At 35.8% G+C, this 22,835-nt stretch overlaps 1 protein-coding gene across 5 annotated transcripts in view; it reads right to left on the reverse strand.

Annotated features, from left to right (window-relative positions):
* Positions 1-1,035: 1,035 nt before the first annotated feature.
* ZNF280D (zinc finger protein 280D) overlaps positions 1,036-22,835 on the reverse strand; it is a 44,019-nt gene continuing 22,219 nt past the window's right edge. For 4 of the 5 annotated variants that reach the window (XM_082061524.1, XM_082061522.1, XM_082061521.1 and 1 more), the window contains 9 exons: positions 22,717-22,817; positions 22,473-22,619; positions 21,763-21,897; positions 19,974-20,215; positions 19,336-19,476; positions 17,653-17,715; positions 16,946-17,064; positions 16,716-16,752; positions 1,036-2,861 (listed from right to left, as the gene is read on the reverse strand). In XM_082061524.1, the coding sequence (XP_081917650.1) occupies positions 2,225-2,861; positions 16,716-16,752; positions 16,946-17,064; positions 17,653-17,715; positions 19,336-19,476; positions 19,974-20,215; positions 21,763-21,897; positions 22,473-22,619; positions 22,717-22,817 (1,622 nt within the window). In that variant the 3' untranslated portion in view covers positions 1,036-2,224. Of the gene's footprint in view, positions 2,862-13,959; positions 14,058-16,715; positions 16,753-16,945; positions 17,065-17,652; positions 17,716-19,335; positions 19,477-19,973; positions 20,216-21,762; positions 21,898-22,472; positions 22,620-22,716; positions 22,818-22,835 lie in introns of all 5 variants that reach the window. The other variant, XR_014184905.1, reaches the window with a different exon arrangement.

Below are 22,835 nucleotides of genomic sequence, written 5' to 3' on the forward strand. Positions count from 1 at the left end.
TTTCCACCTTTTCTTGACAGTACGTGGCCAAGTTCTTCCAAATTTTTCTTATTAAAATAGTGAATGTTTTAAAAAGTTAATTGCATAACAGAAGACAAATGTGAAGAATTCACAAGCAAGTATCATACAACTGGCTCCAATTGCACTTAATCTTTTCCTACACTGCATATCAGAGCATTATTCAAAATATATACTTTACATTGAAGATCATCAACCAGATTAAAAATACTATAGAGATTTCTCTGGGATTAAACACAGCTGCATTCAGGAACTCCTTCAGCAACATACACATCAAGTTCCATAGCTAATTAAGTCCTTTAAATTGTCCGTGTGTACATGCATGAAGACATCAGACTGCTTAATCATACCTGAATTACTGATTTCACTATAATCTTTAAAGAACAAAAGAATACTGCAACTTATTGCTCTCAGCATTTTCATGTCTTGTTATCTGAAGTTCTTAAAGTGGCAGATCTCAAAGAGCTGTGACTACGTAAACCGTTCCACTTTTCTTTCTACAAGTCTTCTAAACCTGCATGGATGAAAATTTTGAATTGCATCTTAATTTAAGTCGTATAACTCTTCAGGAGTTTGAAGTGATTTTTGAGATGTTGAGATTGATGTGGTTTATTTAGAGACTCCAACAATAAGCTGGGTGATCTCTAAATTTTAATAGTGTTGCTGATTAGATTAATTCAGCAGCTGAGCCCAGTTAACCTAGGAGGACAAAGCAGCCTTCAGCTGCATGCTGATGGCCCAGAAAACTCTCTCTATATAACCTGGATAGTTAGCACATTTTACCATAATACTAATACACAGCTACAAAATATGTTTATGCATAGGCACTTGCTCATTTAATTCTTAAAAAAAAAAAAGGCAACCCAAACCAACCAAAAACCCCATGAAAGTCTAAAATTCAATTCACAATTTTAAAATTAATGGTTTTTGGGAATGGTCACTAAATCTTTACAAAAAATGTGGGAAGACTATGCCCAAAGTTTCAACCTGAGCATAAAATTATGCACAAAGACAACATCTTGTTGCAAATATTTACTTAAAAAGTAATAATTTACAGCAGTTCTTTAACAGCTGTTCAAAACATTTAACATTCATTAGAAACAAAATAGTAAGTCAGAAGCACATTCTGAATGTTTCAAATGGAGCAATCAAGTCATAAGAGCAAGCTAATGTTAATCATATGCATTCCTACATCTAGTTGCTAACTAGAAGACAAAATAAAAAGCAAATTAAAAACAAAACCAAAACCAGCAGCCATCTTTCTGTACAGAATTTAGACTACAAAGAGTCCTGAAATTGAACTGTACACTGTACTTTATATGCCCTTGTGTCCTTTTTGTAACAGTTAGCCAGTAGCAGCTGCAGAATGCATGCCAGTTGGTGTTTCCAGTTGGGGGGTTTCCTTCTTTTTGCTTAAAAGAGTTTTTACACTAAACCATACTTTGGTGTGACTTCCAGACCATTCCTACAGGTCTACAGCTAAGAATAATTAAAATAATGGTAAAAGCCTAACAGCTACAGTATTTTCAGCAGTATGTTCTACTTTATACAATTATGTTCGGTATTGCTGCACAGCCTGCACACTGAAAACCCCACAAATATATATTTTTATTGTAATAATTCCACTTTCACTGAAAGTTTATTAAGGTAAGCTTACAGCCTGGCAGGATTACACCTGTACAGAGGTGCATAGATTCATATAATTCCATTTACATGCTCTTACAGACAGGAATGTGACACCAAGTCCAAAGGGTTATGTTTACCCAAGTTATCAGCAGACCAATAACCATCATTACAAGTGTGCTCCGTTACAGCATCAGAAGGGAATTAATACTAAATTCCACTGTTGAAAGATATTCACACTGAGGATTTATAAAAATATTTTCTTGGCAAACAAATCACCTTATCCCCAGCTAGTTAACTACAAAAATTATAATTTGTTCCTCCTTTGAAATGTCAATCTAATAAGATATATCACATCCAAGAGAAAGGAAAATATACCTGAAGGTGGTATCTCTTGTGAGTTTAATTAATTCAGTTGTGCATGCTACCTTCATATGCAAAACTTTCCTCTAGTGTCTCTTTCTCTCTTCCTTCCCCCCTGCCTTTTTTATTTTTTATAATTAGCATCAGTGAGCACACTCCTCAAGAATGGTCCATGGTGTTCTTACCATTGTTCATAATAAACAATAAAATTAACATAATTTCAGCTTGTTTCATTTTCATCTGTCTTGCTTACAGTTGTTTCCATTCTGTTGGGACTGCTTTCTTTAGAAGTCTCATCTGCTTGTTCAGAGAGTTTTCCAGCTTTCTTTGATGAAGCTGCAACATTACCTTTTTGAAGAATTTCAGTAGCTTCATGCTCTAGTACCTCTGATGGAGTCAAAGGCTCCAAATGAATACTGCCTTGTTCGCTGATGTCTGAACTAACGGAGTCAGGTTCATCTCTTTTTCTCAAGAACTGCTCAAAACTAACATCTTCACCCAATGTTAGCTTTAAGTCCCTTGCGTTCATTGCTGAGAGGGTAGTTTCATCCAAGCTACGTACTTTAGTCTCCTCATTCAAGACAACATTATCTGAACTTCTGCAAGTTTTTAATTCACTTGCATCATGAATACATTTTTGTTGCTCATCTGCTAGTTGTTTGTTATTATCTGAATCACAACATGCTCCTTTCTCATGCAAAGAATTCTTTGAGCTGTTGTCAGGGAGTTCCAAACTAGGAACATTTTCTGTATTTGACGATGATGAGTTTTCTTCATTCTTTTCAACTGATGCAACTTTTTCAGTTTGATTTTGATGGCATTCTTTTGTTTTGTCTGAAGAGTCACGCTCTTGTTTGCTGAAAAACAAAACAAAGCAAGTTATTTTTGTAGCAAATGAAATAAAGCAACACACGGATGTACTCTGCAAAATGACACTAAGAAAGTGGTACTGTAGCTTTCCTGTTCAGTATTGTCACAAATTTTCATAGCAAGATGGGCTGAATTTAATTAACAGCTGCATTTTTCGTACCTATTTACAAACTCAGCTTTGTATTTACCAATCAGTTAGTGCTCTTTAGTTCACGCATTTCACCTCCAGAAAGGAAGATTAGTTTGCCCCATTTGTGTGGCACATGGAATTTTGGAAACCACAATGTTAAGTTCCTCTGCCTGCACAGCCTCTTCGACACAGATGCAGATACAACTACTCGGAAACTTTTGTTGATGATGTGCAAGAAAAAGAAGCCCATTCATTCCTTTATACCGCTAAATTGATTCCACAATACTAACAAGAGTAAAGTGAGGAAAAAAGCTACCGGTTGGAAATCTATAACTTAGATTTAAAATTGTGTTGAGTAACTACAAATTTGGATTGACTAAAAAATGGAATCTGTAAAGTAGTTTTTTTAGTCACTTTTCAGAGTAAAACTCTATGTTTATAAAAAGGATTATAGCTCAGTATTGAATTATGTAAGTAAAAATTAGAATCCTACTGTATAATAAAATCTAAAACACAGCATATGAACTTCATAGGCAAACTGTTTAAACCTTGTATTATTTCAATAAAACCACATGCATGCACTTTAGGGTGACAAAGAAAAATAAATCAGAATGCTGCAAAGAAACACTTAACTGTATACTTAAAATGCCATCTGTACCCACAAAAATACAAAAGTCTTGTCATAATGCTATATGCAACTTGCTCATATGTTCATATTCTAACAGTCAAAATCCTAAATACTAGTTTCTAATATTTCTCTTCATTATAGCAACACCAGTTTCTCGCATTCATTCATTGATGGAGCTCCTTTTTTGCTCTGAAGATTTAAATTGGGTAGAAGTTTAATATTATTTCTAACTCATTAAAAATTTTTCAGAATGAGAAGTAGCTCGAATTACTTGAAATGGTGATAGTGACAGACAAAATAAAGCAGAGGGGGAAGATGGAAGAACAACAGCTGGTCTGATTTCAGATATGAATTCTATATAGGAAGTGAAATTAGGAGCAAAAAGGTCTCCCAAATTAATATAATTTGCCTATGCGCTAAAAGATATTGAGTTCTACAGAAAATGGTTATTCTGGAATATGTGCTACATATTACAAACATTCAGAAATCTGTTTTCAGGTTTTACTTTCACTTAAACTAATCCAAGAACAATACATTTCCTACTGCGAATTCAAGTCAGAGGAATATTTTGAGTAGTGATAAGAGACTGCTGAAATATCCTGAAGTGATGAAATCCTACCTGTCACCGAGGTAGTCATAAGAACACTTTCATCCTGTTATATCGATTTTTCATTCATAATAAGGAATTAACTGGGATAGACTAAACTCTTTTCCAAATTACGACCTACATTTGCTACTTGTGTCGAAGATTTTTTTTTTTTCATTTATCGGACTATGGAAACCAGTAAATTACATTCTCATATATATGAACAGACTTTATGTACAAGTTCTTCTCTCTCTCAGACTTCCAGGAAAAAAGGGAAAACAGGTAATATTTGAAAGAAAACTCAAGACTGAATTCCAGCACAAAAGCCAACACCCAGAACCACCCATCAGCCGTGGATGACATAACTGGTCTTGCCATAACTGGTCCTTCTATTCCAGAGAAATACTTAAGCTACACAGAGCCATATGAATGTACGTAAATATTTAGAATTCTTTTCACAGGAAGATGCATTCAACTCTTTATGAAACAATGTATATACATGACCTTTAGCTACCAGTTTTTCAACAAGCAGCTTGAGAGTCAAGTGTAGGTGCAGAGTTAACAAGCACACCCTTACACTTTATGCGGTAAGTTCTGAACAGGGATATGCAAAAAAAAATCCAAACAATCGAACAAAACTGCAAGAGTTTAAATAAAGGTATGACTAATGCCTCATTAGCTCACACAGAGTAGTGTTCCCACACTGGAAATCCCAGATGGATCACATATACATGTACACACACAATTTGCATTAAGAAACTCTTCAAAGGACAAATCTGCCCTTAATGTATAAAAAAAACCCCATCACAATCTCCCTCACCTTCTAGTAACCAAAATCCCAGCTTCATCCAAACCCAGCCTCTCATTCTCGTTAATTTTTGGCAAAACAGAGGAAGGGAAGGATAGGAAATGGGGAGGAAGAAAAGAAAAGTCTCTATATATTCACTTCTCATGCAGAAACACACTGTCTCTCATCAGCATACCTTCCTGCGAGTCATTTATACCAAGAAAACAGAGTATAAAAACAAAATTGAACAAGATTTTGTACAACAAACCCTATCACAAAACAGTTATCCACAAAGAACAGTAGTCTTTTAAATCGCTAAGCATGACATTAAGTTCATTTAGATAGAACAGTTCTCCAACAAAATCATGTACCTCTGCTGTGAACTGCAGAAGAATAAACAAAATCTAACAATTGTGACACACTAAAATCCCACAATAGAAAGAAAAATCATATAGGATTGCAAGAAATCATTCTGTTAGTAAGTCAGTAGCTGAAAAAGAATAGTCTTCCATCCAGTATTAGGAATGAAACATACTCTTACTTTTGCAGGCTTACTGGTTACAGCGTAAGGAAGCTAAAAATCCAGACATTAAAAAGACTAGAAAATGCAAGAATGATAATAACTGCATTATATAGAAAGAAGGACTTCAGTGAATAGTTATAATGTAAAATCTGACTTTTATTTAATTAAAACAATGAACCCATCTTCTAAAGCACTATACAAACCATGGCCAGACTATCAAATATGGGCTATACTAATGAACTAGCTGCCATATCACCTATATGAAGTCAGGTTTTAGGATGAGACTACTCAAGGGAGTAGCATAAGACAATTTTGAATCGAAGAGATAAGTCTACCAGGTGCAAACATACACCCATTGTAAGCTACAGAAAGGGATTTTTTTTTTCTTTTTCTCATTGCATAAAAAATGTACGATTTGGGTCCCAAGTGAGGCTGAGGCTCTGAATATTTGTTGTTTTAAAATACTACTACTCCATCTTTTTTTGCTGCTCTTTGCAATGCATATTCACTTTTAGAGTATTGTATTCTTTTATATTGGTATTTTATATTAAAATTTTAAAAATCATTCCGGGGAAAAAAAAATCTACAGCAATCTGGAAACCTACAACAAGCAGGAAAAAAAATATCCTACAACTCTACAACAGAACTATAAACAAGTGACATTCACACATCTGCATACAGAGTAGCTGCAAAATATGTGCAAACACACCTTGAGTCTGTGGAAAAGTATCTGCATGTGATAAAACCTGTATTACAGCTGCACTTCCATTAACAGTTTGGTGTGAAACACCCCCATGGTTTTGAAGCACACTCCTGGATTGTTCCTACATACTCGTTTTGTTCACAGAGCAGTCCCGGGGTTTGGAAACTAGATTGTCTCTTGAGGAAAATGAACTGGAAGCTCTGATCTAATGGGGCTGGGTCCCCTAGAATCCAAACCAAGAAGGGCTGTTCCACACAGCTCTCACTAAGTGCACAGTATGGGCATTCTGTCCAGGAAACACACGCCTGCTCTAAGTGACACCCTGAACCACAGCGCAGCAAAGATGCAGAATTCTCAGAATCGAGTGCTTTGATCTCCTGATCTGCTCCTGCAGCACTAATGACTTGCTAATATCAACATAACTACCTTGGCCTAATAACAGAGAAAAGTGTCTGAAGACTGAGAATCTCTGGTGCTAAAACTACAACACTCCAGATGTCTGTCTTAAAGCCCCTAAAATAGTACCAAAGTTTTAACAGAAAACATAGTACAGATTTATTTATTTTTGTCTATTTAAACACAAGGATAGGGAAAAGTAGTACATCATATTCAACTAGAATTAGAGTGACTGTTTACTAATTTGTAGCTTAAAGACACAGCTTCTAATGTCTGAACCATTTGGTCTCAAGTCTTAAGCAGCTATTTTAAGTGAAAGTAAAATTTTGAATGATTTGGCTCAGGCTGCATATGACTAGAATCAAGAGAGACAGAGCAGAACTAAGAAGAAAAGTAACCTACAGAGAGACTCTGCAAGCAGTTTGCATTTTTTTTTTCCAAAGGCACTATAAATGCATATATAGCAAGTAACTGCAATTATGTTTTGACTAAGCTTTTAAAGGTTCAATTTGCACCAACAATTATGAAAGCTCACTAACTGGAATAAGCTATTTCAGGCTGTGGGATCTGGAGTAATAATTTAGATAAAGCAAGTGACTGAAAACTGCCATTTCGAAACAGCCACACCAGTCTTCTAAAAGCATCTCCTGTGCATGCTTACAGGGCTTCTTGCCCATATACTCTCATTCTCATTTAGGAAATTCTATGTGTCTAAGTGACCAAATCAAGAAATCTAACCTTTTTTTTTTTTTTCCCCTGTCTGAATACAACAGTAAGTTAATTTTGGTTTTAAAATAGAAAATTTCACTGTACATAAAGATGAATATTTTAAATGATCATTTGTATCTCAACCCCTTAAATATTTAAAACTGTGTAAACAATGTTACATACTTCTAGCATTGTATTTTTTTCCCTCACAGAGGTAGTATATTTTGTTTCAATGAGACCAAGTTATGCAGCAAGTATTTTAAAATTGTATGGTAAAGTCAAGCTTATTCTATCTTCCAAAACACCCTTTGCTATACTTCTATCATACTTTGTTATATTTCTGTCCTACAAAACCCACAGATGTATGAGCCATGCTAAGAAACACTTTCCAACTTATCTCTCAGTTTCAAATGCTATGCTCTTAAACACCCTGATTCATCAAGTTCTGGTTTTGGTTCTTCAGCACCCTAGGAATCTGTCCTTGAACCTCCTGCTGTGTGTTTGAACAAACAGCCAAAATGTCAAGCACCTGCTGCAGTGAATAACAGGCACTTCATGGCACTTTGAAAAAAAACACAGGAGATTCCCCACGGTCCCCAAGGCACTGATGCGCAGCTCACTGTTTGCAAGGTCTTGGTTCAGACATCCTGGAAGCTCAAGCAGCCAACACCGAAGTAGCCTGTTCTGTCAGTATTCTCCATCTTCTCCAACCTTAGGGGCTAGTACGTGTGGGCTGGTCTTTGTTTTGGTTTTTGCTTGGGTGGGATGTTGCCATTTTTGATTTATTTTAAAATTAAAGCCATTATTATGGAATACAATTTTGTGGAGCAAAAAATACAAATGCCACATCTTCTATAATGCTGGAACACAATATGGGATGAAAAATTATGAAAACTAAGAGAAAACACATCAGAAGTGGTAATGGAGTCTATGGAAAGAAAAGGTGTTACTGTGTATGTTTGAGAATCTTGCTTAATGCTGTGGAATGAAGGTGAACAGTCTTCTCACATTTCTACAAAATCATTGCTTCTGTCAAAGTGATCTCACCAACCCCTTTGCATTTTGGAAAGCAGACAAGCAGTGTCACAAGAAAAGTCCTTACTAGATCTGAGGACTTCTCCCACTCTCTTAGCAGCTTGGATTTCTGTAACAGATTGCCCTTTTGGATGGGCAGTAGAAAAATAACTTGTCATAGAAGAAAATTCTATAAAACCAGAATCCAAAGATGGTATGTTTAAAAAGAGCTACTGTGTACTGTGAGATCATTTAGATGCCTAATAGGCAGAAACCACGGGAAAATTTGTACACATGCCTAGAAAAACATAATTTGGACCTGAAGAGGCATTTGCAAAGAATTTCCTCTTAAATAAGTACAAATAAAACAAAAACCTCAAAAAGTTACAGTTCAGAGCCAATATTTACCCAGATCTCACATTATATTTCAGGCCAATTTCCAGGTTCCCTGAAGATGAAGTTTTAGAAGGCAACTAAACTATTCCTTCATTGGAGCCTGGTGTACAGATCAACCAGAACGGACTGACTGCAAACTGGAAATCTTTGGGTGTGGCAGGCATACTAACGGTGCCCCTCCAACACCGCCACATCTTTTTGTATTCAAATACAGAAAGCTAGATTTTTTTTGCACTGTGCATTATCTTCTAAACACCATGACCCACTAGTATATGTATAGTTAAAAAAAAAAAATAATGCACTTCAGGGTTCCAGAAGAGCATTTCAGAATTTTATGATATTTTCTTGGGTACACAGAAACTATACAATAAACTTATTTCATGTAACATGTTCCAGTTTTCTCACCTCAAGAAAGACAAGAACCAACAGTCTTAAGATGGCTAGCAATGCTTTTATTCTGGTTCTTACTGCAATTCTACATGAGGCACAATCTCCTCACCATAAAGGCCTTTTGAACCATGACTGAAGTATTTAAGATCCGAAATGACAAATTCACTGAAATTTACTTTTAAAAAGTGCATAAAGCTACATCATGACTGAACAAAAACATTCTGCAAAACAAGTTCAGTTTTCATTGTCTGCCATAACTGGAATACCCAGAACACAGCTGTAGTTTACTTCAGGGCAACTATAGAACATTGCAGCTGACCTCCAGCTGCTATTTGGAGGAGATACTTCCTTCAAAATACCTGCACAGGCACAGTCCATACATTAGATTAGCTATAAATTATTTAAATGTATTGAATTTAAAAACCACATTAATTAAACCACTTATCTCAACATCACTAACATTGATTTTCTGTGTTTATATAAGAAAATGCTACCGCAGAGATAGCAAGAAGTATGTCTCCTACAAAACCTTGTTAAGTCATCAGTTCTAATATAAAATCTAACCTTTCAAAGGCTTGCTTTTAAAAAAAAGAAAAAAAAAACCAAACCCCTCAAAATTGCTTATGCTTGTATCTTCTTTGTTGATGCTGCATTAAAGGCAAATTTAATCTGCTGAAGTATGGTGCTGCCTCTGTTATATTTAAATAATGTTATTAATCATAAATTTAATGATTCATGACCTCAGCAAGTCTTAATGGCTGTCTACAAGGTACAAAATATTTGACAGAAGAAACCGCTTTATCAACTTAAATTTTACAAAAAATGTATACTACTATTAGATTGATATCTACCACATGTGTTTTCCCAATCCAGGAAAGCAGTTAACAAAAAAAAGACCTTTTAAAGAATTTTAGCACATACTTTCAGCACACCATAAACACCTTAAAACACTAATCTTCTAGCAGGTAACCAACAACTTCAACCATAGTATAAACAATCATTTATAACTATTTTAATTATTACATCTTAATTTGCAATAAAATATGGAAAAAATAACTAAAAAAAAAAAGGTTGTTTTAAAATAACATTGCTATATTGTCTATTTTAACAGTACGGAAAATGATCAGGGTATATCAAATGACAACACGATTTTTGGGTCAGGGACTTGAAACACTCTGAAATATTTAGTCATATGTAGCAACAGCAGCAAAACATGATGCAACACCAAACATGTAGCTTAGAAATCATTAAAGCAGTGAAGCTATGTAAGAACTTAAACAAATTAGCAGAAGTTTAATAAATGAATACTAAACCAGAGAAGACTATCACCTGTGATGATGCCGACACTTTCGTGATATAAGAAACCTTAAATCCCATAGTTTTCAATGAACAACTAAAGCAATGTACTTTCTTTCATCTGTGGAGCTACAGTGCTTCTGGAAAGAACATTATGAAAAGAAAACAAAGATCTTGACCATCTCTGGTAAGTACAGCCTGCTAGTCCACAAATTTGAGCAACTTTGAAACCTCTCTAGAACTCTCCAAAGATTCTTTATTCTACATAAAAATAAACTTCTAGTTAAGAACAACGAAAAAATGGCCCTTAATCGTTAATCCCTTAAAAAAATGTCCCCAAAATGTAGCAGCTGCGCACTACGTTTCAGCTCGAGATACTCAATAGAATGGATTGGCCATAAAACCAAAGAGACTCACAATAAAATCTAGGTAAGCAAGAACACTAATTTAGGCACCTTAAAGTTCAGGTTGATCTGAAACTTTATTTGATACGTGAGGAGTCATCTAGGACTAATGGAAGAGTTTTGGAGTCAGTGAAACACGTAGACTCTAAAATGCACAGTCCAAGCAAAGATGGGAGTATTCCCGTTTCTGAAATTCATCCAGCCTCATTGCTTCCCCTGCTCTCACATAATACAATTATGTATATCTGCACACACACACAGAGCTCAAATAATGAACAGTTGTCTTCCCAGCAATCTGTCATGTTTTCTTACAACCAAAGAGTTCTTTGAGTAAGCAGTACTGAAACTTGGCTGGAATGATTTGCCAACCATCCCTTTTTTGTTCAGCCCTAACCAAAAGTAACCTTTGATAGGGCGACTGTAGCTTCAAGAATTTCTAGAAGAGAACTTTATGTAATTTAAGTGGCTCAAAAGGTACCTTCCAGCCACTCAACTGAACCACACCCGGCATTAAAAATATAAATTTAGTTTTACAAGCAAGAGAATGGAAAGGTCTTTTTGTTTTGTTTTGTTTTTTTAAGAGCCCCAGCTTCTAGCAGAAATTCCCCATTTTGAAAAATGTAACTCTAAGTAGAAATTATAACTCATAAAGCACAATTCTCCCCCAATATCTGATTGTGTGAGCATTTGCTAGGAGGGTACATGTCAATGCATAGTTAGAGAGGAGAAAAATGTGCCACTACGCTCTGCTGGTTTTAAAATGTTAATGACTGAATGTGAAAGTAAAGATGGTGACATTCACGTTACTTGACACTGTCTCCAGTTTCTCACCTGTAAAATGGGGTTAACAATGAAAACAGCTACATACTGTTATTATCATGAGTAGTAAAGTGTTATTACCCTCAAAGCTGAAGTTACAGTCATTTAACAGAATAACAGGAATACTTTCAAGTCAGAAAGACTTTCAAAACAAAGGTAGTACAGAATTAATACATTCAAGTGAGGTTGCCCTGCAACTACATGTCTTTTAAGAGCCCATAATGCAGTGACATCCAACATCCTAAAAATAACAAAAAAAAAGACAGATTAAGGTACAAACAAATGAAATTTTAGTTCTTTGACCATAAATTAAACTGGTTATACCACGCATATTCATGCTCTGTCCTTGCAGATGTGCTCCAATATGTTGCATTATTCACATAACTTGGTAGTTGTTGGGACGTTCATGGATATTTAATATTGAGTCCGGCAGGTTTACTTGCATGGTTTAGTACCAGTTTTATGTTTTGAGTTTTCCACATGAGTAACTTTTCTGAGATCCTCGCACAAATAAACAGAACAGGATGCCACGGTGCCAGTTGTTTCTATATGAACCATTTACACAAAGCTGGCAGTTCTTAGTGTGGCTTACAAGTGTTTTAACTGCAAGTCTGAAATTTCAAAAAAATTCTGTAGTAAAGCTGTAAAAGAACCAAATGACAATATTCAAAATGAGCAGACGTACAATTTACATAACTTTAAATTGAAATGTCAATCTAGTGTAATTTCTGAGAAATTCTTAGAGAACCTTGCTGAAAGCCATGAAAATCTGCAATCATATTCCAGTTTCGTTGCTGCTGGAAACCTGAATGAAAGTGAAATATCACAAATTCAACTTTCTTTGAAATGCAACAGCATGTTCACAATGAAAACACAAATCCACTATGCTTTTTTGAATGCTGCTGTGTCAAAACAGAAGTAAGTCCTGCAAGAAAAACCTGGAGTAGGTAACTGATGCTTTAAGTTGAACAGCAGCATTCAAGATGGAACATAGCTTCTGTCAGAAGAAAAAAAAGTAGCAAAAAGAACAACGAGATTTTAGAGTACTGAGTAAGCGTGCAGATGCTCAATCACAAAATATGCATAAGAGACAATGGATGACAGGATCGTTGTTATTATTAGCAATACCACAGTGGTTGGAGAAGCTCGCTATCACCAAAACTGTTACTGTTTGAATACTAAAGGTGAAGAGGACAAAAATACTGGTAAAAATTAATTTTCTCAGAGAATTTGATTATGCAGGAAAAGAAAGTGCTGCAAATCAAGAACAGCTTGCATTCATCAGAAATAATCTCTTATAACTCGAAGGTTATAACGGGGACTGATCTCAAAGTAAGATTAGCTCTATTAGGTTGCTTGGAAGCTAGTAAATTAGAGATTAAACCAAGACACATATCCACTGTAAGCAGTGGGCTGAGTTTGGAGGAACACTAGATGTTCATCATGACAAAAGGAAAGCTCATCATACATCCAGACCACCTGTTGATGGATAAACTTGCCACAGAACATCTAGAACTAAAGATGAAGTCAGAAGCAGTGAAATCAAAAGCAGCAGATGTCTCAGCAGCTTGAGTAGAGCATCCTTGAAGATGAGAAATGATACCAAAAGAATAAAGTGCGAATGAACTGTGGCTGCTCCACCCTTAGAATCAAGGCTCAATAAATGTATCTGCTTCCATCACATGCTCTCCTCCTACAGTACTGAGGAGTAAAAAGAAGCTTAGCTACCAGAGCAAAGCAGCTAATAAATTCCTTTGGTCAAGATTCACTTTACGCAGTTACATGCAACAGAAGTAATTCAAAGCATATTTTGCTACTATATACTGTAAAGTCATTGGCAGACAAAAATGCAACTTACTTGAATATTAAATAGATCAGGACTTGTACATTTTAGTGAACACCCAAAGAGAATGACAAAGCCATTTAGTTTCAGAAGCTAGGATCAAGTTCAGAATAAAATGGGCTTTGATGTCAACACATACGTCATCATTTATATACTAGTCTGGCTTGGGATGATATTGAGAGACTTGAGCAGCAAAGAAACACTGCTATGAGCAGCAAAGGAACACTGCATCATATACGTCAAACTCCTGGTAAGCCTCTCTTCAAAGGAATATAGCCCCCAAAAAGCTGCAAGTCAATGCTGCAAAGCAGAGAACATTATCACAGAAGGGGCCTTTGCCAGACTACAGTATTTGGAGAACGACCAGACCTGCTACCTAAAAGATGCAAGAAGAGAATACCACAGCTTCAATGTATGAAGAAAAAGGAAAAGGTCTGGTCAGATCCTTGTTCACTTACATACCAAAATAATCCCAAGCTGGACTGGGTTGAATTTTCTGGTCCACAATGATGTATCAGTGAGCCAAGGCAGTATAGGATACCTGCTCACTTTCAACTCCCCTGCAACAAAAATGTCTGCTGTCAGTTCATTTAAAAATATGTTAATTGTTGCGCAAAGCAGAGAGTTGAGCATTAGAAGAGTACTGGCATAGTTACTAAGCCTTATTCCCTCAACACTAAACAAACAAGGCAACTTTACGTAGAGTAACAATTTAAAAAGCAATTGCTGCTGGAACTTCTCCAGCCATGTTTTCTGTATTACTAATTGCAGGATTCTGGTCCAAAGACAGTCCCATCAACACTACACAGAGCTCACAGAACATGTCTGGTCATTAGCAATAAAGATGAGTTTTACAACACACAGAGACAGGCTGATGCATAATAAAAGATACCAAAAGACACCATCTGAGAGATGCAAGAGAAGATCCAAAGGCATTCAAGATTGTAACTGTGAGTCATTGTTTCTGATGATGAAGTGGTTCTCAAGAGCCCCACAAACAAGTCATACCTCATTGAATTATGGGTGAAAGAATGGGAAGAAACATTCATAGATCATTGAGAAACTACACAGCAGAAGTTATGAATATTGTCTACAAGTTCCTCTTCTTCCAAAGCAAACCACAGAGTACCATGAAGAACAGTCCCGCAAAAAGATGAACATTTTTGTGTGCACTCTGTACTGTAGATAATGAATCAAAAAATGTGCTGCACAGGTATATTTATGCTCTTAGGTTTAGCAATGTTATATTCTTGTCCAAAGTATCAGAAAATTAGTATACAGAACAGGACAAGATTTACTGAAATTAATGAAGTCTATAAGCATGACAGTTTCAAAAAGCACCATCACAGATTCTATCACCTCCTGTGGTACCCGTAACTAATCTTATGTCAACATCAGAGCTCTCAAAAACAATGGTTATCTGCATCTGTCCTAATCTAACATATTGCAGAAACAAACCTGCACATATTCTTGACTCCAGACCTTTTCAGCGCTCACCCATCTGTTTCTGAGTAATATATACTTTGTCTATTCAACATTCTTAAATATATATTACAGAGATGTCATATGAAAATACTATTCAAGACAGCTAGATCCTTGTGCAGTACTGACAACAGCCTGCCACAACAGTACCTCTTCCTCTCTGTTCAATATTATCTATAACCTTTCCTTACATGTAGTTCAGCAAGTATTAATTCCCAAACACTTACTACCAGGCCAAGTAGAAAAGCTAAGGGTGTATCACAGCTCAACACTTTTTTTTTCCCCATTGCTTGAGTTTTGCTGAAATCTAAACTGTTAAAGGACACAAGCCAGCCTGGATTAATGACGGGAATGTAGCTCACCCTCCTAGATGACTCTTACCAGTGTTTTGTCCAATTTCAATATTCTGTGCTCCAAAATCAAAAATTTCATTTTTCAAATGGCTTTTTGGAATGCTTTCCCAAATTAACTTCCTTCTCCTGTTCATTCCTGCCAGAATATCTTCAATTCTTTTTAATAATGTCTATTAGTTATCTCAGACCGCCAATTCAACTGCATCACATGCTAAACAGTAGAGTTTTGAAGTTTATAGCATTTATCTTGCTCTACTATTACTCATAGCCAAAGAGAAGTATGTCCAAGTTTGGATCAGATAACAGGTTATTCCAGTATCCCCTCTTATTGGCCAATTTATGGAAACTAAGAAAGAAAATACTTAATTGTTATGAAATAACCCATTGGGAATATTTCCAACACTGAGTAAGGGCTGATTTATGCTTAGAGGTCTAAGAACTTCTCACTCTGTGGAAGAGTTCACATCATGCATGAGAATGTGTAATCCCTTTTACAATCCTGCAATAAACTAGACGGACTCAACAGCACCTTGTTGCTAAATCAAGGTTAAACATTCTCTTCCGTCTTTTAAAATACCTTCTTTGCAGTCAAATTGACATTTTTGTTTCTGTGTTCTGAAACAGTTTAGAGAGAACTCAAACGTTTGATTGAACTGGCACACTAATTAAGGCATGAGTAGGCTAAGAAGCTACATTGTAAAGCTTCAGGTAGCGTTCCAGGATAACCAGAGATGGCTTGGCAAGTCTCATTCTTCTAAAGTTAAAAGAAGCCCCAAGTAAACACTGCAACACAATCTCCACAATCCTGCAGGTTCTTTTTCAATTCCTTAAAAAAACCTGAAAGCCAAAATCCTGTTAACTTTTCTTTGGAAGTCAGAATTAACAAGTTACTACAAAACAGGATACCTTTGTCATATAAGTAATGTAATTTTGAAAATAATTTGTAAATATTTAAAAAAGGTTAAGTCTGAATCTGTCTTACTGCAATGAAGGTAAGGGTTTTTTTCCATTCATATTAATATTATGTAAAGAATATAAACCACTCATTTAATAAAGCTAGTACTAAAGCAAGTTGAAATAACAGTCTCACTATGTCTAGACTTTGAAGTCAGCATTGAGAAGTTCTAATATTGCAAAACCTATTGCTGTCTCTTTGGCCAAACTGACCAAAATCCTGGTTTTGATTTTGGCTGCAGCAGGTGATCATTTTATCTCCCCATTCTTGTAATTGTCGACATGCAAAAAGCACAAGTAAGGGTCTATGTTAATCCATACTTTTCAAATTCTATGACATTCAAAAGAAATCTAAATTCAAAGTGCAAATTTTGGCCATCTGTCACTAAACTAATAGAAATAAACATGGAGCAGTAAAACAAAACTTACTCAGATACTTGTTCAGCAGTTGGGATATCTACAGAAACTGAAAATAAAAATAAAGGATTTAATTAAAAATATTTTAAAATGTGGAAATACAGAAGCATTCACTTTCAAATTCAAGTACATAGAAATAATGACAATGCAACTGAAAAAAAAAAGACTGCAATAACACAAAGACTCCATGTGTAAGTATTTATACAAGTATACTATATAGAAAAGACACTGTATGTACTCACCTTTCTCTATAATAACTTGGCAAGTATGAGTGTGGCTTTCACTCAGATGTGTGGCCATGCTATCTAAGCCAGAAACATCAGTCAGGAAATCACAGTTAAGACATACTACAGTAACACCTCTAGAGAAGAGAAAGCAAAAAGGAAGTATAAATACGATTGTGAAAACAGTTTAATTAATTTATGGCAACTGGACAGACTATAAAGAAAGAAAGAAAATTTCCTGTAACTTTAGATAAGATGACTCACAAAAACATATTCTTACTTTTTACACTGTAGCTAGCACCTGGAAATCCCAGTCAATGACCAGGGCATCTCCATGCGCAATGTGACACAAAGAACATCACTTTAGACAGATATTTATCTGTAAAGCATGAGTTTCTCAGTTTTGGTTGGTTGTTTGGGTTTGTTTCTCTCCCCACCCCCAATTTTTTACATTATGTACAACTGGAAAATAAAGAAATAGAAATAAGGAAATAGAAATTTTTTTAAACTGCTCAGCACTAGGAAAGAAGTCAATAAATGTCAACAAATAACAAATATTTGTCACTGAGCAGAACAGACAGTGGAAGAGTTAATGTTTTTATTTCTCTGCTCTTTCTAAATTGTGGAAGCCTAGAAAGTCAAGAGGTTCTAATCTCATTTAACCAATCAATTCACTATCAGAAATTAAAATCATAATGACTTGTAACTGAAAAAAGGTGAATTACCGTAGCTCTTCCGAATGCCTCTTATAGATCCAAAATCTTTTACTTTGACGAGCACTGTGAAAACTAAATATAAGAGAGAATTACTACTTAGACTGGTTTTCTAGAGTATATTACTCTACATATACTCTAAACTGAACACGGTACCGTGATTTGCTTATGAGAAGGCATGAAAATAGAAGACTCAGCTACTAACCTGAATTATTCTAAAACACAAAATTGCTGAAAGCTTATGGGTTTGTGAACCTCAGTTCCAGCTTATAACACTGGCTCTCTTATAAATAACGAGTTTGGGAGGGGCAAGGCTTAACTTTGTTGGCACAGTCTTGCAAGAACATTAGCTACATTGCGTCCATCAGCAGTTTAGCCCTTGAAGCATTGTGGCTGTAGCTGTACACTGCTCCAGGAAAGAAACGAAGCTTTGCTGAACTCACACTTCCTAAAGAGAAGACTTTAAAGGAGATAAATCACTTTTTCAGACAACCCATAATTTATCTCATAGTGCCAACACGGTACTCCCATATGAAACAAAAAGTGAGCAGCTGAGTATGGAAGCTGCTACTGCAAAAACACCTTCCCTCTAACAACCTTCCTCCTCACCACCCCTTGTTCCTTACACTCACCAAAAAAGTCAATGATAGGTGCTGCAAGGGGTCAAAGTAGGGGGAGCATGAGTGCACCAAGGAGACAGCGGACAAAAGACTGGCTGTTCTACTGCGTAGTTGAATTTGACAACACTGAAAACAGGGGCAACAGTAGGAACAGTTTACCTTAGATTCTCCCTGTCCCCTTCTGGAGTAAACATTCTCTTGTACAAGCACAGCAGTTTTTATTCTTTTTTAAAGCATGCAACCAATAGGTCATATGCATAAAAGCATGTAAAATATTTCAGCCTAGGACTTACATGAGCATCGAAATTAATGGGAACTGATCAACATATAAAATATATACAAAAGCTTTTAAAGACCTGGGTAATGAATTCAAGAATTCTAGCACTCAAAAATGCCAAGACATTTTATACATACATGTGTTTGAAAAAAAAACCTGCATTGTGTATTTTCTGCAATACATTTGGCTTGTTCAGGGCACAGGATTAAAAAGTGAGTTCTCAAAATTTTGCTTTACCATTACTGCTAAATGATCTGTGCCTAATTATTGAACAGTATAACTCTACTGCTCTGAAAACTAATTCATGTTTTCTTAACAGGCTTTTTTAACAGCTGTCATGACTAATACCCTACACTGCTTCATAATCAGTGTCAAACTTCCTGCAAAATGACATGTTATTTTTACAGATGACCAGAAGTAGAATAAGAAAAAGTATCCATTTGAGTATGCAATAGCTGTGGCTGTATGCATTCAGCACTTGCAAAATCAGGTGGGGTATTCAATCCGAAACCCAGAGAACATATAACAATTAGTCATTATTTTTTAAGTCTGGTTGAAAAGATTAAGGAAGATCCCACAGAAATTCTAAAGCAAAGACAGAACACCGCCTGAACCAGCGGACTTTGAAGTCAAAACAAGAACACAGGGTTTATGCCCTCATTACAAAAGAAAAATTCAACCTTACACATTTCCCTGCTAGTCCTATGACCCAGCTCAAAATTCAGCTAATAGAAACACTTGACACACCTTACATGAAAGTATTTGATAACCCAATACAATTTTTTTAAGAGTACTTACCTCATCATGTGATTCACGTAGGCTTTGCTACAGCTAGTGTTGTATCTGCATAAGCTACAGTGGACATAAGCAGGAAAATGGCTTGCAAAATCTTTTATTTCCGAGTAACACTCAATGCATTTGTGAGCTCCCAAACGACACCTAACAGTAATATGAAAGAGTTAACGGTTAATATCAATGCTTTAGGATAACTATTTCAAACTTGTTGCTTTCAGTTCGCAGCAAGGTTGTCTACATTAGGGAAAAAGCGAGCCTTTGGCTTTCCTGTCACCCTTGATAATCCCCACAAGCTCTGAAATATCTGCAAAGGAAGAATGTAATCCCGCTCTTGCCCAGTTTTGCTGGCTGGTTTTCGATGTCTCAGCTACACACTGTGAGTATTAGCACCTTATTGAAAGGGAGACATCTACAATCTTCGACAAAGAAAACTGCTAACTCAGCCAATGAAATTATATTCTAGTCCATAAAACACTCATTAAATTATTAATGTAAGGATAGCAAAACTCAGTAAATTTTAAATATAAGCACCACATTCCCCCAACAGCTTGTTTTTTAATTATCTTTCAATATCAAGAAAGTAATGATCAGTTACTTATATCCAAATTATACTGAAATATATTTTAAAGATAATATTTTACCTTAGATTATGCAATGCTGTATTTGTAACTTTTTTTTTTTTGCTGTTGGTCCATGCATTCTGCTTCTTTGCTGTAGCTGGTTTTGATTTTTCTTTTGACTTATTTGCATTAGATTTATTATGATTTCTAGTGCTTTTATTTTTAGCTTTAGGTGATAACTGAAACATGGAAATACTTGTACTAACAGAAGATGTAGCTGATGATCCTGATTGAAGAGATCCAACAGATGCTCGAATAGTCACCTACAAGTATGAAATTAAAAATTTTTCTATTTAGATTTAAGCTTGCTAAACTCCCATTTACGTTTGTCTCAAAGTTTAAGTCACTTCAGGAAAAAAATCATAGCATAAGAAACACTCCTCAGTAAAGACCGCTTTGAAAAATATGAAATACTGTTGACTAGAGTAAACCTAACCTCAGCAGATGCTTAAAAGGCTGTTGTTTTGGTGGAAGTAGTTAGCCATGAAAAAACACCCTGCTCTCTTCAGACCTGCAACTTGCTACATCCTGCTTTCTTAAAACAAAAAAAGTGTAGCTGTGGAGAAGAAACAAAAATGTGAGGCCATTTAGGCCTGCTAAGAAGAATATCAAACAATCCCATTGGTGCCTGGATTTAACAAAAGCCTTGTGTCTTGTTGCCTCACGATTAGTCAATGTGATTCCTTCAGATATTTTCGCTCCTCATCCCAGATTCCCCTAAGGACTAATTCTAGTTCCTGACCTCTCATCTGGCATTATCACACTCCCTCATCTTGCCTGTAAATTTGGTTCTCCAGTTTTCACTTGCAGCATGACTCCTCTAATTATAAGCACCTTGCCTTCTAAATCTGCTTCCAAGCTCTTCGGTCTCATAATCTACATCCTGTCAAGGTCTACGAATAACAAATTTTAACCTAATCTAAGCTTTTTTTTTAAATCAAGAAGACTCTGAACTCTTTAGAAAAATTGAGGTATTTGCCACAGAATAGAGAATCAGTGCTTTACATTCTGCCAAGCAACACAAACAACATCAACTTCAGTCATTTTCTCTTCCTGATTCTACGGCAAACGAACTGTAAGGAGTTGATCAAAATGTTAATTTTCTTCTTTCTTTCAACCGAAAGAAGATATATCTTCACACTACATTAAAAAACTACAGCAAAAAGTCCTGAAATCTACAGGAAAATCCTAGTTTAAGAGGCTCCTTCTTGAGAAATGGAATAATGATTTAAAGATAGCCTAACTGTTCTTACGGGACCCAAGTTTACTTCATAAAATGCTTAGTAGAAAATTACATGCTTTTTTTTCCTACTTCAAATGCTGGAGCTACAAAAGACCTAGTGAACTGAGTTTTAGGCACATACTGTCTATAGAGAAGCAGGTCTCGGACTCTATATGATTTTTTGCCACCACCTTCCACAGGCTGAAAATCTTTCACAAGAATCGATGCAGACCCCTCAGACCAACATCCAGACTATCTCCTTTTCTCCTAGCACAAGAAAGGATAAATGGGAGGGGGTAAATTAACCAACAGCTCAAGAAAGCAACAGCACTGACTGGACTACTGATATACGCATATACGGAAGAATGGGACAGAGAATAACACCTAAAGATCACCAGAATAAACCATAAACTGTACCTTGCAATTCTTGCAAAGAATAGTATTTTTTAGAGTTTTAGTTTTAGAGGTGGGAAAAAAAAAAAGCCTTTGGTTTGGAAAAGAAAGGAGAAAAGCACTTCTGTCTATTCTACCCTGTCCTCTATCATTTTTTGCCTCTGTCCCCTTTAGTTTTCCTGTATGAACTCTTACCTTTGTTCCAGGAGGCAATCCTTCTAACTGTCTGGGTTTCCTAAATGTTCGGTGATGCTGAGTCTTGTGATCCATTTTTTCTTTGCACGTCAAAAATTGCAGTCTGCACTTAGTGCAACGGTAGATCCCTTTTTTCTTTTAAAAATGGAAGACAATCTATAGTAAGCATGAATGTCTTAATAAACAAAACTGCAACCCTAGACTGTCTCACATAATGGTAATTCAGTTTCTAAAACATTAACTGGACAAAGTCCTAATACTGTACAAAGCCAAGACACTGTGTAGGAATTACAGAGAGTATATTTAAACACTTGAAAATGCAAGTGTTTACGAAGAGAAGGAGGAATCAGGTTACCAGTTACAAGAAGGTACCATACTTCACAATCTTTTTCTCTACCTGAACTAGTGAAAGGTTTGCCAGAAACTTCAAGAAAAGCAGAACGCATCACTACAACTTACTGAAGAAACCATGTAGCAGAGATATTCTTTCAATTATATTTAGAGAATTTTTTAAACAGGGAGCTGCTGCCACCCAAAACCATGAAAAATTCTAACAGTTCTCTTAAAGACTTTTTAAAAGATGCAGTCATAATACTTCTACCATATTTTATTAACTATTCTTATCCAGTAACAATCATACAAGTTTGATAGAGATTCATGATATATATTTAACATTTTTCTAGCATTAAGGATTGAAAGTATCTGCTTACCTGATGCCTCATGTAATGATGCATATACGGTGCTCCAATTTTAATTACTTTGAGGCAAAATGGGCATAGCAAATGCTTTGTATTTTCATGAACTGTTCTAAAATGTGTTTCTACATCTGAAAAAGCTGAGGATCTGTAGTTACATACCTAAAAAAAAAAAGTTTGACTTTCTTGTTAAAAGTTTATTGACACTATAGACAGGGTGGTGGTGTAATCTAAATACAAAACAGTCGCTCTGAGATACCTGGCAAACATACGGCATTTCACCTGGCTTATGATTGTCCTTCATATGTTGCAAAAGAACTTGCTCTGTTTCAAAGGATAACTCACAGATTTTACAAATTGCTAGAAAAAAGTGAAAAA

Source organism: Streptopelia decaocto (genome assembly GCF_964273445.1).
Source record: "Streptopelia decaocto genome assembly, chromosome: 9".
NCBI classification, from domain to species: Eukaryota; Metazoa; Chordata; class Aves; order Columbiformes; family Columbidae; genus Streptopelia; species Streptopelia decaocto.